Source organism: Notamacropus eugenii, chromosome 4 (assembly GCF_028372415.1).
Source record: "Notamacropus eugenii isolate mMacEug1 chromosome 4, mMacEug1.pri_v2, whole genome shotgun sequence".
Lineage (NCBI taxonomy): Eukaryota > Metazoa > Chordata > Mammalia > Diprotodontia > Macropodidae > Notamacropus > Notamacropus eugenii.
Window position 1 is genome coordinate 316,659,171 of NC_092875.1, and position 16,777 is coordinate 316,675,947.

The following is a 16,777-nucleotide window of genomic DNA, read 5'->3' on the forward strand; positions in this document are numbered from 1 at the left end:
GGATGAAAGAGAAGCATGAAAAGCAGATCAGCTCCCTGCTAAAGGAGAACCAAAAAAATGTTGAAGAAATTAACACCTTGAAAACTAGCCTAACTCAATTGGCAAAAGAGGTTCAAAAAGCCAATGAGGAGAAGAATGCTTTCAAAAGCAGAATTAGCCAAATGGAAAAGGAGATTCAAAAGCTCACTGAAGAAAATAGTTCTTTCAAAACTAGAATGGCACAGATGGACGCTAAGGACTTTATGAGAAGGACAGATATCACAGAACATAGCAAGAAAATTGGAAAAATGGAAGATAATGTGAAATATCTTATTGGAAAAACAACTGACCTGGAAAATAGATTCAGGAGAGACAATGTAAAAATTCTGGGACTACCTGAAAACCATGATCAAAAGAAGAGCCTAGACATCATCTTCCATGAAATTATCAAGGAAAACTGCCCTGAGATTCTAGAACCAGAGGGCAAAATAAATATTCAAGGAATCCACAGAACACCGCATGAAAGAGATCCAAAAAGAGAAACTCCTAGGAACATTGTGGCCAAATTCCAGAATTCCCAGGTGAAAGAGAAAATATTGCAAGCAGCTAGAAAGAAACAATTCAAGTATTGTGGAAATACAATCAGGATAACACAAGATCTGGCACCCTCTACATTAAGGGATCGAAGGGAATGGAATAGGATATTCCAGAAGTCAAAGGAACTAGGACTAAAACCAAGAATCACCTACCCAGCAAAACTGACTATAATACTTCAGGAGAAAAAATGGTCCTTCAAAGAAATGGAGGATTTTCAGGTTTTCTTGATGAAAAGACCAGAGCTGAAAAGAAAATTTGACTTTCAAACACAAGAATGAAGAGAAGCATGAAAAGGTGAACAGCTTAGAGAAGTCATAAGGGACTAACTAAAGTTGAACTGTTTACATTCCTACATGGAAAGACAATATTTGTAACTCTTGAAACATTTCAGTATCTGGGTACTGGGTGGGAGTACACACACACACACATGCACACATGCACACATACATAGAGACAGAGAGCACAGAGTGAATTGAAGAGGATGGGATCATATCTTTAAAAAAAAAACGAAATCAAGCAGTGAGAGAGAAATATTGGGAGGAGAAAGGGAGAAATTGAATAGGGCAAATTATCTCTCATAAAAGAGGCAAGCAAAAGACTTATTAGTGGAGCGATAAAGAGGGGAGGCAAGAGAAAAACATGAGGTCTACTCTCATCACATTCCACTAAAGGAAAGAATAAAATGCACACTCATTTTGATAGGAAAACCTATCTCACAATACAGGAGAGTGGGGGACAAGGGCACAAGCAGGGTGGGGGAGAGGATACAGGGGAGGGCATGGGGAGGAGAATGCAATCCGAGGTCGACACTCATGGGGAGGGAAAGGATCATAAGAGAATAGAAGTAATGGGGGACAGGATAGGATGGAGGGAAATATAGTTAGTCCTATACAACACAACTAGTATGGAAATCATTTGCAAAACTACACAGATTTGGCCTATATTGAATTGCTTGTCCTCCAAAGGGAAGGGGTGGAGATGGAGGGAGCTAAAGAAGTTGGAGCTCAAAGTGTTAGGATCGACTGTAATGTTCTTACCACTAGGAAATAAGAAATACAGGTTAAGGGGTAAAGAAAGCTATCTGTCCCTACAGGACAAGAGAGAAGACAGAGACAAGGGCAGAGAGGGAGGATAGAAGAGAGAGCAGATTGGTCACAGGGGCAATTAGAATGCTTGGGTTTGGGGTGGGGAGGGGATAAAAGGGGAGAAAATTTGTAACCCAAAATTTTGTGAAAATAAATGTTAAAAGTTAAATGAAAAAAAAAAGAAAATAGAGGGGAAGGAGGATGGGAGAAGGGCGGTTAATAGAAGGGAGAACAGATTGGAGGAAGGTGTGGATGGGGTGCATACTGTTCTGGGCTGGGGGGTGGAGAGAGAAGTGGAGAAAATTTTGAATTCAAATTCTTGTGGAAATGAATATTAAGAACTGAAAAATAAATTATATATTAAAAAAATAAAGTTCTTCATAACCTGAAAAAAAATGCATAGGATTTAGTTGAGAAGAGGAGGCAAGATGTTTGACATGGAGAAAAATGGCATGAGCACAATGAACTGCGTAGTATAGTCAGAGACAATGAATAGATCAAAGAGTTTATATAAACAAGTAATGGTTATGCCATTTGGAAGATAAATTAACCCACATTGTGCATACATGTTTACCAGACTATGGCATTTGAACTTAATCAGATTTGAAATTGAAGGTTTTTAAACAGAGGGATGAAATGAGAAAATTAGTGTTTTGTAAATTTGTGGTTAGTATACAGGTTAGATTTGTGAGCAAGGAAAGATAGTTATTCATTAGAAAACCATGGAAGTAACTCAGGCTTAATTTCATAATGCCTAAATCAACTCAGTGACAATGGAATTAAAGAAAATAAACTGCACATGGTGGAGATTCTTATTTTTGTAAATAGACTTCTGCTCTGTTCTTTGTACAGAGTAATATCCATATTACTTGATGTTCACAAGTTCATAGTAATAAAAAGGAAATTTTTTTTTACAAAAAAATACAAGAGACATTTTGAAGGATAAATCAAGAAAATTTAATGAATTTTTATATACAGGAACCACAGTTGCCTGATATAAACATCAGAAGGAGTAGTTGGTTTTGTGGGCTAGTGGTCAATTTGGTTATAGACATATTGCATTTGAGGTGGCATTGTCATACCCAGTGAATAGATATAAAACTTGAGAATCTAAGAACAAGTGAGGAGCTAGCATTCATCCACAGAGAGGCAACAATTTGTATTCTGAGTGTGTATAAGCTCAACAAAACAAAGAAATTGTATAGAACAGAATGACCATACTTCTTAATAATTTCACTTGGTGACAGTGAAAAGATTGGTTACTGGGCTATGTTGACTAGTATAACAATTCTTTTGTTTTTATATTTTGAAAAGTTCAATGTTTCACTGACAGTTCTCTTTCTTAAAAGAGTGTTTACATGTCTTGGAAATGACATTACATTATCCTTTGATGTATTTACACAGTGGGCATAGAGAGGATCTTGGCTCTAGGCAACATATGGCTATGGATTTTATAGTATCCATTATTAATTTTTGTCTTGTCTAGTGACAAAGGAATCATTTTTAGTTATAACAATAATTCTTATGAAGTAGACATCTGTATAGTCCAAAAACAGTGACCTTTTTTTCACCTTTACATGTGAGAAAGAGATGCTAGATTTATATACAACAGCAGAAGTTTGATTTAGAGGTATGAAATTTCATCATGTGTTTAGTTCTTGGTTCATTTTGAGTTATTTTTAATTTTCATCTTGTGACTTGAACATGGTAATATGTAAGTTTTTTTTTAAAATAACCAGTCTGTCTCTTTCAAAACTCCTTGATCTTTTATCCTGAAAGCATTTTTGTGTAACTAGTTTGAAAAAAAATGGCATCAGCATAATTCTTGCTTATAAAGCTATTATATTTCTTATGGTTACATAATATGCAATTGATCATAAGTAGAAGGAAATATTTATCATATCTATACTTCATTATTAGTAAAGCTAAAATAATTCCAGTAGTCATTAGAGGCACTTAGTTTAAAATATTTTGATGCTGCTCAATTGATCTTTGCTTAAGTGGCAGCTGGTCTAAATACTCAGAAAGTGAAGCTTCAGGCATATTTTTATTCAATTTATAAGGCTGAAAGTCATTCACTAATGTCGCATGATAAAAATGTGCTACACTCATTAATTACATTTGGGAATAAAATATTTCCAATATATGTCAAATAAAATAAAATATTTGAAATAAAATATTTTTAGAATAGATATAGAATATGTAATGGGAAGCCTATCACTTACATGATGTTTATTGATAATCAACAGTTAATCAGTTGTTACCTCATGGATAAATCTGTTGCGATTCCAACATTTCATTTGCTTAGCTGTCATTATTAGGGACTTAGGAGATCAGAACATTATTGTATATTTCTTTATGTGTTTATGTGTGTGTGTTCGTCCTTCGTTGCTGAAGCAGACCATGCCATCAGAGAAATAATGACATGACTTGCACTTGACTTTATTTTGAGTGAGGTAGGGCTGTGCAGGTCACCAGCCTCACTTCTCCTCCAGAGCCATCTGAATCCAGTGACCAGATATTCATCAGGATGACTGGAGATGACCCAGGATGAGGGAATTGGGGTTAAGTGATTTGCCCAAAGTCACACAGCTAGCGAGTGTCAAGTGTCTGAGGTGGGATTTGAACTCAGGTCCTCCTGACTCCTGCACTGGTGCTCTATCCACTGCACCACCTAGCTGCCCAGAGTTTATGTAAGTGCTTACTGAAATAAGCACAATTTACTAAATTTAAAACATAATATTTGAATATAGTAGCATCAAAATATATTTTACAATTTAGAAGTAATAAAATCTTTAGCTTTGGCAACTAATAAATTAGCCAAAATACAAAAATGGTTTTGAGTCTTTGTTAGCCACCTTGTTTTGGGGGTAGGGATAAAAACAAAGTGACAAGAAAGGGGTGGAAAGCAATGCTATGAATAACATAGTTCCTAGAGTATCAGAAACATTAATTTAACTGTTGATACAATATGAAGTATTTGTTCAATGATCAAAGATCAAAATACCAAAGGAATTGAAAGTGAAGCATGTCCATGTTGAGTTTCTCACCATTTTTATAACTAGAAGATACAAAAAGTTGTAGCTAAATGGAAGTAGAATTCAAAGATCCTCCTACAAGAGCCTTGTAAAGGATTTGACACTGTTGGTTTCATTATGTCCAAAGAAAACACAAAACATCATGTAGGGGATAATTGAATGTTTTGTTTTAGGAATAGTCTAATAGTGAGATTAAGTGAACAGACCATTCAGAAAATAATTGTGGCTTATATGTCAGAATCCATTAGAGTAGATGAAAAAAAAAAGTAGAGAAATCACATGAAGGAAATGACAGTGTCCTCCAAAGTAAATCAATCTATACCTTAGTATTTGGTGATTTAGATGCAAAAATGACCATGAAAGGGAAATTGAAAACTACTTGGAAAACATGATTCACTTACAAAGAAATGAAAATAAGACAAAAGTCTGTAGACTACATTAAAACTTCATATTTCTATATCACAAATACTTTCTTAAGAAGTTGATTGTAAGGAATTTGGCAATCACCAAACATTGCACAAACACATACATACATACATACACATATTAATAAACAGGAAAGTTACTGGTTATGGGATTCTAGATTGAGACCTGGAAGGTCTTTTTTAATGTTGGATTTGGACATTAGAAGTCAAGTTATCCAGTTTCTCATGAGGAAACTGAAACTGAAAAGGTTATCACTTGCCCTTGGTCAAACAGACAATATGGGCAGACCTTGCATTTGAACCTAGGTTCCCATGACTCCAAGTTCAATACTCTTGCACTTGTACCAATAGCTATCTTCTGTCACATCAACTATCAGAATCTTATGTCACATCTATCAAAATCAGCTATATTTCTTCTGTCACATCATCAACTAGAGCAAAGATAAAAATAAATATAAACATGAAGAAAACAAAATTATGAGAACACAATTTTAGAAACTAACCCAAACTCTTTGAAGAAATTCTTAATGCCTTGACACTTGTCAATTTTAGAAAAGTTTAACTGATGAGCAAAAATCATAGCCTTGCACAGGTCTAAAGGTAAACTCAAATGACAAACAATTAATTTCTTTACCTAGAAAAGAGACATGAAAACAAGAAGACTAGGAGCATATTTTCAAAACATTATGGAGGCAGATGATCAAAGACTAATGTAGAACAGTTTAAAAGAATATGTGGAAGATATAAAATAGATTCTTATATTTCCTTCCCATTCATGAGAAATGAGTGTACAGAAATCATTATGTTATTAATCAATGTATTTATTTAATTGATCATTGTAAGCAACACTGCATACTTGATACCTTGATGATTCAATGTAGTTCCTATTTTCTCTATTTCTTGTCCCTGCTTCTTCCAATATGACTGATAATCTTACTCTTTCAACCTTACTTGCAATTGAGAATGTTTTCTATATTGATACTTTCATCCAAGTCATTATATGAAACATGTTGTAGCCTATTTCCAATTATTATGTGACTTTTCATTGCCTCTTGGATTACTTGCAATTTTTATTCCTCCAAAATTATATGTTCCCTGATTTTTACTCATATAGCATCACATACAGAATTGTGTTAGTCCAGATTTGTAAAAATAGTGGCATTGGTAACTTTTCAGATACTAAAAGAATTATAGGAAGGTCAGAATATTAGAATATCCTTTATGGAGGATTTATGGAAATAGTAAACAAGAAACATTATACAGCATTAGGAAAAATAGGTTTAAAATCAGCATTGGTGTAGGGAGTACATATATTGATGAAATTATGAATCCCAAAAGTATAAAATATACAAAATTATGTTTACATTTATCAGCTGAATGGATAAACTAATAATAGGATACTTTCTTGTTGTTCAATTGTTTAGTCATATCTGACTCTTCCTGGGGTTTTCTTGGCAAAGATACTAGAGAGCCATTTCCTTTTCTAGCTCAAATTGCAGATGAGGAAATTGAGGCAAAAAAAGAGGTTAAGTGACTTGCCCAGGGTCACACAACTAGTAAGTGTGTGAGGCCAGATGTTAACTGAGGAAGTGAATCTTCATGACTCTAGGCCCATCACTCCATTCACTATATTACCTAGTTGCTCTTACTACATACCAGATTTCTATTCATAAATATTATTAGCTACTATATATATTATACAGTCTCCATGTGTGATTGATTCTATTAAAACAAACATGTGTAGCCATTTTTGAAGAAAATTATTTGTCAATAATCCGACAGTTTTATATTAGCATTTTTCTTTGTAATTGAGTTAACCATCTTATTTGATCTTTTAAAAACTTTACATTATTTTCCAAATAAACTGCAACCTTCTTGATGTTAAAAATTGTATTTAGTTCAGTTTTGGATCACTGGTGATTAATAACTGTTACTTAAAATCAGTCTTTTATAGACAATGATTATTATTAGCATTATGGACAATGCAATTTCTACTGATGCTTATAAACAAAAAAGAAATATGTTGTTCTTGTAGTATGTTTGTAATTAAATTATGTTATCATTATTTTATCTATAGAAGAAAATAATTTATTCTCAGACTGCATCTACTGAATTAATTCACTCTTAAAAAGCTTTAAAATATCTGAATTTAAATCTACATCTGTTTGAAGTCAATATCTATGTCTGAATTCTGGAGAATTCAATTAGAAATCTTTAAGAAACAATGTATTTCTATAGAACATACAAATTTAAAATTCATTTATATATTGTATATAATTTTATTCATCTATATGTATATGTACGTCTAAAGGAATACATGTCAATATTGAGATATACTTACCTGGGACTATAACACACACATATAAAAAAATGTATATAGTTTGTGCATGCATGTGCCTAAGAAATTACATAACACTTTGGAATTTGGACTTATTCTAAAAGACTTAGTACTGTGATTAAGAACGTAGGGAGGGGACCTATGATTTCATTGGCCTTGGAAAATACCGCATGAGTATATTCCCTCTACCAATGCACGTTGGCATATTCTCTGAACTTTATGCTGTTAGTTGCTTAGTACATTAAAAAGTGATTTGCTCAGGACCATGTGGCAATAGGTTTCAGAAATGGAACTTAAAATAACTATTTCTGGATTTGAGGATAGTTCTCTAGCTACAATATCACACTGCTTTTCTGTTTTGAACAATTGGCAAGTATACCATGTAATCAATATGGATCATTTATTCTTTTCTTTATTTAAGGGTTAAAACAACGTGAGGCAACCATGACTGGCAAAACACAGACCAGCAACGTCACTAATAAGAATGATCCCAAATCCATCAATTCCCGAGTTTTTATTGGCAATCTGAACACAGCCATTGTCAAAAAAGGTGACATAGAAGCCATCTTCGCAAAGTATGGAAAAATAGTCGGATGCTCGGTGCATAAAGGTTATGCATTTGTACAATATATGAGTGAACGACATGCCAGGGCTGCAGTGGCAGGAGAAAATGCCAGGATCATTGCAGGTCAACCACTTGGTAAGTTAACTCTGGGTTATTATTTGTGTATGCCAATTACTGTGGACACAAAGATTTAATCTTATTTTGTAAGTACCAACTGAGGAATGCATAAATAGCGACAGCTTCTTTCTTCTCTGACCTTCTCTGGCACTTTTTATCTGTACCATAGGTTAGCAATTGATTTTATAATTTCTTATTATCCACTAATTGTATCATATATAGAAATGTCTTCTGAATGGGCTGTCAGTTCTTTTTCAGGAGTAACTTGTGCATCTTTTGTTTCTGTCATATACACTGCTAACTCCTAGTAAATAGTGTTTGGTAAAGAGTAAGAACTCAGAACTTTTTCATTGGACTTAATTTGGTCCTTCTATTCAAGATAGCATCCATTGCACAGGAGTGTACATGAGTAAATAATAGATTTCAGCTGAGGTTGCAGATTTATCCTTCAGTTTTCAAAAGGAGGTGAAATCTATAAACACAAAAGAATAGCATAGCCTACTGTGCCTAGCATAGCCCTGTGTCTTATATATTACAGGCCACCAATGAGTAGTTTTTTATCTGTTTATTGATGGTAGACTTAGTAATTAATCAATAATCAACCCAAAAGTCTTTATTAAGTGCTTGCCATGTTTCAGGAACTGTGTTAGGTTCTGGAAAGACAAAAATATAATAATCTCTACTCTCAAGGCATTCACATTTTATTGGGGGAGATAAGAGACTTGATGAATATATGCAAAATAAATGAAAACTGGTTAAACAAAATGTAGTTAGGGAGTGAAGATAACTGTGGGATTAGGAAAGCCTTTGTACAGAAGGTGATACTTAGCTGTGTCGTAGAAGAAATGAAGAATTTTATGAGGTAAAAGTTATAAGGGAGTCCATTCTAGACATGCGCAAAAGATGGGTTGCTGCATATGAGAAGCAACAAACAAAATTTTTGTTTTGTCACAGAGTGTGGAGATAGGGAATAATGTAAAATTAGTCTATAAAACAGGTTGAGAACAGAATGTGAAGGGCTTTAAAAGTGAAACAAAGGAGTTAATATTTTATCCTTGAGGCAATAGAGAGCCATTGAAAATAGAAGAGTAACATGTTCTGATTTGAACTTAAAGGAAATTACTTTGACAGTTATGTGGAGAATGGTTTTAAGTGACAAGAGAGTTGAGGCAGTCATCAATAAGTCTAGGGCAGAGTTAGTAAGGTTGTAGTTATGTGAGAAAAGAGAAAGGCTCAGATGCTATAGACATTGTGGAGGTGAAAAAGACAAGGGTTGACAACTAAGTGGATAGGTGAAATAAAGAATAGTGAAAAGATGAGGTGGTTCTTTGCCAGAAAACAAAGGAAATTTGGTAGAAGGATAGGTTGTAAGGGAAAGAGAGCTCCATTTTGGACATGTGTTTGAGATATATCTGAGGTATTCACTTTGAAATATACAAGATAAATTTGGTGGTGTGGGGCGAGGGTTTAGAAATAAAGTAACATAAAGGATGACTTTTTAAAGGACATCTGGAGGTTGTAGTAAGAAGAAAAAAGTCTGAAAGGACCATATTAAAGAGACTGAGTATTCTGAAGAAGACAAATATACATAATAACTGCAAGATTTTAAAGAAAAAGAAAGGTTAGATGAAACTTTATAATTAAAATTAGATCAAACAGTCCAGGAGAAGTGATGAGAAACTATATCTTCCTTCTTTTGTTGGAGAGGAGTGAAGTATAAAAGTGGAATGTTGCATTTGCTATGAGAAGCAAGCATTTTTGCTGTACTTTTGGAAAATTTTATCTTTGTTACAAGGAAAGTCTCTTTGGAAAGGAGATAGTATTATATTTGGAAGTGATCATGATATACATAAAAGATATTAATAAAACTTCTTAAGTAAATAAAATAAGCACAACAAACAAAAAGTTAGTAACTGAGTCAGTCAATACCAAAGATGTTTTCTCCGTACAAGATACAGCATCCAAATCTTTCAAAAATAATTGTATTTGTTACATTATTTGATAAGAATTTTCAATTCTCTTATACAAACTGTAAACGGTAATGTTGATGGGATGAGACCAGGGAAGAATTTTGATAATAAGCGCAAAATTTGAGAGAGATAGCAGACAAAGGCAATGGTGGTCTGTAAACAAAAGTTACCTGCAAAATCTTATGGAGAAGGATGGAGGAAGATTCTGAGCAATACTGTCTCATTAAACATGATAAAATTGGGCAATGAAAAGCAAGGTATGAAAACTTTGGCAAGGAATCCTATTATGCTAGATGATCCCTATGGCATTTATGGATACTACTAGAAGAAATAAGATAAAAGAACCAAAATTTCAAAAGATGTACAATTTTTTCTTCATAAAATTTTCCTCCTTTGATAGCTGTGAATCTACCACACTGTTCCTCATGATTTACTTTATATGAAAAAATTAAAAACCCTCAAATATTATAAAATTAGCTGGGATAGGTAAGGTATATTTATCTGTGCTGGATGCAACAAAGTTGCGAGGTTATCAAGACATTTACTCTCAGAACATCTCATAGAAACACTTGGAACAAATTATGGACTTGATTATTGGGGGAAAAAAAGTGATTGAGAAAATATCACATACAATTAACTGACATATCTAGTGTCCAAATGTAAAAAGACTTTCTGAATATACCCCCAAGGCATGCAAGTTTCTGAAAATGATATTCTATAGCCAGGATCTTTATAATCACATGGTGACCAAAAAGGGAAGATAATAGAAGATCCCACTATATTTATTTTTCTGGACTATAAAAAGCATTTGATTTAGTAGAATGAAATGTCTCCTTGAAGGTTTTCCTCTTGTGAGATATTTCCTATGCACATGTTAAAATATAATGTTCCTTAAAATAATAAAAAACAATTTTTAATGATCCCTTTGTTGTTAATATCAGGAAGTGGAAAAATATATAAGGAATTTCATGTTTCCAGAAAGTGTTTACCACTATTATTGAAAGTATACAATTCAGAGCCCAGTTGGAACAGAGAGTCTCTATGAAATGTAATAATTGTCTTTGGTGTTAATAGAAGGTTATGCATAAGGCATACTTGAAATATCAAGTATAAATTATATGCACATATTTATATTATACATACCTAGCAAGTAAATACTGTAGAACCTCATAAATGAAATTCAAAATCACTCCGAAGCTTTCAGCCTAACTATCCAAGCAAGAAAAAAAAGTAAACACAAATGGCTGTCCTCCAAGCTATAATATGAAGTTGAAGGGATGACACAAAAGCTAACCTATCAATACATATATTTGGGGTAGATTTTGTGGAAGAACAATTAAATAGATTGAGAATTAAAGAGAAGACCGAGAGTGGTCCAGATTGCTTTGGGGAAATTGTTCAGTGCTTTGAGTGAGTCCAAGATTCTTTCTAAAATAAGGGTATTTTTTTAACATCAGGAATATTTCCAGCATACTTTATGGCTGCAATTCTGTGCCTTATGCCTTACAGATTATCTTATATAATTGAAGCAAAAACAAATTTAATGATGAGATCCATCAAGAAACCCAAGTATAAAGTCAGGTCTTTTAATATCAAAGTGATCACCCACTTCAGTCTTTAAGTATTATGCCTTTGACTTATTTTTAATGATGAGCCAAGCATAGACAGTCAAACTTGTTGACTTTAGCACTTCTTAACTTATTTTACCCTCAAGCTAACACCTTTAGATATCCTCAAGATTTCTCTAAAGTTTAAGATATGATTTGAGGTTGATCACGTCAGATATATTACATAACTCTGTTATATATATATGTATATTTATATTGCATATAGTATATATATAACAGATATATTTATACTGCATATAGAATTAACTTTTAGAATTGGAAGAAGTAATATCATCTAACCTGTTCCTGAACAGGAATAACCTCTACAACATGAGTCATTCCAATCTTTATTAAATCTCTGCTTTTGTGTGTCTCTTTCACTAAGTTCTAGCTTTTTAGTTTCATTAACTATATCAACTACTTTTCCTCTCCCTCCTCCATTTCATGGAAAGAAAAAAAAAACCTGACAAATGAAAACAAGTATTTGATAGATTCCTCAGCTTCATTATAAGATCCTTTGTGCATATTTTCTCTTTTTGTTGATACATTTCTAGGAAATAGAATGAAAGTTGAAAGAAAGTTTCACATTACAAACTAGAGATACATGTGTGGTAATCCACACATTTATGGTGGAAGCATGGTGGATACATTTGGAGAAAATAAAAATAGAGAAAAATAAATATGGTGTCATATAGGTCAAATGGAAGATGTTGATTAAATATTTGTAGACTAAAATCCTTTCACAACAGCAAGTAATAATTCTGATGGTGAATTTTGAACATATAGACATCAGCTAGAAGTATTTTCCCTCTAAAATTAGAGCATACATGATATATTCTTAATTTTGTTCAAAATTTCATCTCTCAGAAAATACATTAAACAAGGGACTTATTTCAAAGGAAATATAGCTGGTGATGTGAAAATGATTTGAACACTGACAGAATATAATCCTGTCATCTCAAAATACTTATGTTCAGTGAGGAGTATTCTGGGAATATGCATATGTATATCCTAGAATTTAGCACCTCAGATCTGCAAAATTTTGGGGATTTGTAGGTATGATTCAATGACCCAAGACTCTCAAAAAGGGAACAGTTTAAAAGGCATGGGAGACTTTCACTTGTGAAGTCCTAAATATACAAGTCCAAATGATATTGATGAAGAGGAAAAGCAATAAGCACCTACAGAAATAGTTGTAGCTCTCTATTGAAATCACATATCCCCAAAGCACTGATTAATGGATTGATGTCAAAACTTTCTGCAATGGCTTACTACAAGGATTTCTTTTTGGCCCTAAATTGTTTCAGGATTTTTATCAATGACTTGTGTAAAATGTAAAAGGAATTAATAGCAACTTTTAAATGGCATAAAGCTCTTCTAGATAATATATTGGATACTTACATTCATAACCTAAAGGATTTTAGGAGGCTGAAATAGTAGACTGAATCCAAAAAGGTAGAATTTCACAAGCATAAATGCAAAGTCCAATACTTAGATTTTAATAAACCAACTACAATAAGAAAAAGTTCATTTAGGAATAGTGCACACAAAACATAAGAGTTTTGCTTGGTTATCATCTCAATATGTCAATAATGTGACATGACTGTGATATAAAAAGCAGCATTCATTAAAATATTGTGTCCATTACATTAGAGATGATAATCTCACTGTACTTTGTCCTTTTCAGAGTGCACTAAAGTAGAATAATCATTTCTTATTGTCATAATAAAAAAGAGACATTGACAGTCTTTTATACATGCGAAGGAATACAATCAGAATAGTGTAGAGGCCAGAAATCTTAAATGAGAAATGATTTCAAGAACTAAGTAACTTTAGCCTAGAGTATTGTGTCAGGTGTTGTAAGAGATACAAAGTATAGACTAGACATGCCCTAGCTTTCAGAAAACTTATTGCCTATGTGTTGTGACAAAAACACATCTTAACACAGAAGGTTCTTAGCCTTCCTAAATTTGTATTACCTCTAAAAGAAGCTTCTATTCTAAACACCATGATCACTGTAATGATGCTTTCTCTGGGCTTCTTGGGTAATATGCCACTTCTATCTTGACCAAGCTAGTGTTTAATGGAAGGGTACTTGGAGACATGAGTATGAAGGAAATGTATGTCTTGGATTGAAATATAATGGTGGAATTAGAAGCAATGTGATAGATGGATAAAGAGATATGTTTTAGCAGAAGAGGTTTCCTAGAATCCTTCCACTACGTGTGATTATGTGTGTGTGTGTGTGTGTGTGTGAATCACTTGTCCTACCTAAATATGTGCCTTATACCGCTTATTGTTAAATTGACATTGAGATTCAGTCTTAGTACAAGGTATCACATGCTATTAGACACTAAGCTCCTCAAGGGCAGGGGCTATCTTTTGCCTTTCTTTCTATCTCCAGTGCCTTTCTCAGTGCCTGGCACATAGTAGGTGCTTAGTAAATATTAGCTGTGCTACACTGTGCTGTACATGGAGGCAAGCCATGGTTCAAATCTCAGCTCCAGTGAAACATGTGCCATTTCAATGATAAAAAAGCTATTAGAAGAAGTCCAACTCTTTCTGGTTATTACTAACTATATTTCATGACAATTACTAATTAAATAATAAGAAATATGATTACTAATTTTACTGAATTTGAATTTTAGATTTTAATTTTTTATTGAAATATTGAAAATCTTTAGAAGATGCATTTTGCAGCATTTTTTCAAGCTCATTATGTAATCCTGGACACAAGCTGAAGAAATATTAAATAAATCACAAGATATTTTTTGTTATATAAGGTCACAGGAATAAAGTGTCCTTTACCCTAAAATGAATTAAATGAAGGTCTGAGATGTAGTCTAGACATAAATGTTCTTTTTACATATATACCAATTATACTAGGTTGATTATTCTGTGATGCTGTGAACATACATTTGCAATGTCTTTCATCATTCCCATATTATGCCATTGTTAACTGACCTGTGAAAGACTGAAGGTAAGCTGCAATTTATAAACTTAACAGTTCAGAATATATAATGGCAATGACAAACAGTACATAAAATAGTTCCTAGAAATAGTTGTCATTGATCGTGAAGTCTACATTTCAACGTAAGAGTTTAAAAATTACAGAGAAAATTATGCAAAGGAAGTCTGTTTGAAAGTTTTGTCCTGATACATATGGACTTGAAGTTCCAACTTACATTGCTGTGAGATGATATTAATTAGACAATAGGAAAATCAGTCAGTTAACATGTTCCAGGCACAGTTAGCAAGTATTCCAGACACTGTGCTAAGCTCTGGGGATACAAAAAGAAGCAAAAGACAATCATTTCTTTCAAGGAGCTCACAGTCTAATGGGAGAGACAACGTGCAAATGACTATGTATACTATGTATAAGCTATATATACGGGAAAAATTGCAAACAATCAGCAAGAGAGCACTAGATTTGACAGGAATTGAGAAAGACTTCCTGTTGGTGGTGGGATTTTAACTGGGATATGAAGGAGGACAGGGTAGCTAGGAGTCAAAGATGAAGAGAAAGAGCTTTTTCAACATAGAACACAGCCAATGAAAATACTCAGCTTACAACACATTCATGAAGAGTTGTTATAATTTCATTGGAAAACTTCATGGACTTGAGACAGGTTACTTTTAAAATAATATTTATTTGACTCTCCACTCCAAGTAGTTCCCTATTTGTAATGGATCAAGATTCTTAATATAATATTTTAGATTTACTTTTTGTGGTTTAAAGAAAAAACATTTTTCCTGAACTCACGATTATTCAGGCTGAGCCTATAAAAGCTAATCGGAATTAAGTTAACCATTTGTTTAAAAAAAAAAGCTTATGCATGACAATAGCAATTTACTAAGCACAGTAACTAAGAAGTGATTATATGCCCCCAGAAAGTATTCTTCAGTGCATTATTAATTCATTCAGCAACATTTCTTGAGTGTCTAGTGAATCTAGAAGAATGAACTGCAGGAAGTGCTATGGCAGACACATTACAAGGTAGAATAAACTGATATTTGACACATGGAGCTTCATTCATTACTGTAAAGTTTGCAGCCTGCTTATGGAGGTGAGTCATACATATAAAAAACAGGTAAGGAAGAAAAGCAAGGAAGCTGGAGAACAATAAACTCAATTTGGTGTACTGAACTAAAAAAAAATGATTGTCATGATTGGGAACTTATCAAGGATATCTCTTAGGAGGCTGTGAATCCTGAGGTAGATCCTATAGGAAGTGATAAACTTCCATTGTAAGAGATAGTAAGAGGCTTTCCATGTGAAAGGGAGAAAAAAGAATGAAAAGAGAAGTTAAAAACAAGTAAGATAAAGGAGATGGCAAAGAGACCAGAGGAGAGAGAACACTTGATTTTTGGTTTGCTTTGATTCTGATTTAATAGGCAAGCCCCAGAGAGTACCCCAGGAGATTCATGTCTCTAGTTTGAGATAAGAAACACTAATAAGCTCACAGAATGTAAGCACTGGCAGGCACCTTAAAGACATCTAGTCCTACTCATGCATTTTACAGATGAGAAAACAGAAAACCTGAAAGGTAAAGTATCTTACCTGAGGTTATATAGGCAATAATTAATATTTATGTTTCTGCATATTAATTAATGTCATGTAGGAACGTTATAGTAATAAGATTCTGATTGAAGCAAGGCTTAAGGAAACAATTTCTAGACATTTTTAGATAGTTTTGGTTTTCTACCATTGTTTCTTTTTGTTATCAATTTCCAGTTACTTTACTATAAAGTAGTTAATCCTCTATTAACCTTCTAATGATACTTTTAGCTTCTAGGCTTATTCTTCTTCTGGAAGAGGCTCTGCTAAGATATAAAACTACTTGTGAACCACTTTTCCTTGTCATTAGCTTAATCATCTTTTAATTTGCTGATAAATCTTATTAGAGAGAGGAACAAGTTTTCCTCCATTATCTGATCAATTTTGGGAGAACAAAACCTTGCTCTTTTTTTGTTTACTTTTGTCCTCACAGAATGAATGGGGCGGAAAGTGCCAGATATTGTGGGGTACAGATTGAAGTGAGGCTATCCTTCCTCT

At 33.4% G+C, this 16,777-nt stretch overlaps 1 protein-coding gene across 3 annotated transcripts in view; it reads left to right on the plus strand.

Moving 5' to 3' along the window:
- The window catches only part of RALYL (RALY RNA binding protein like), an 800,002-nt gene that overhangs the window by 363,009 nt on the left and 420,216 nt on the right, over positions 1-16,777 (plus strand). For all 3 annotated transcript variants that reach the window (XM_072604984.1, XM_072604985.1, XM_072604986.1), the window contains one exon: positions 7,884-8,162. In XM_072604984.1, coding sequence (XP_072461085.1) covers positions 7,884-8,162 — 279 coding nt within the window. The remainder of the gene's footprint in view (positions 1-7,883; positions 8,163-16,777) is intronic.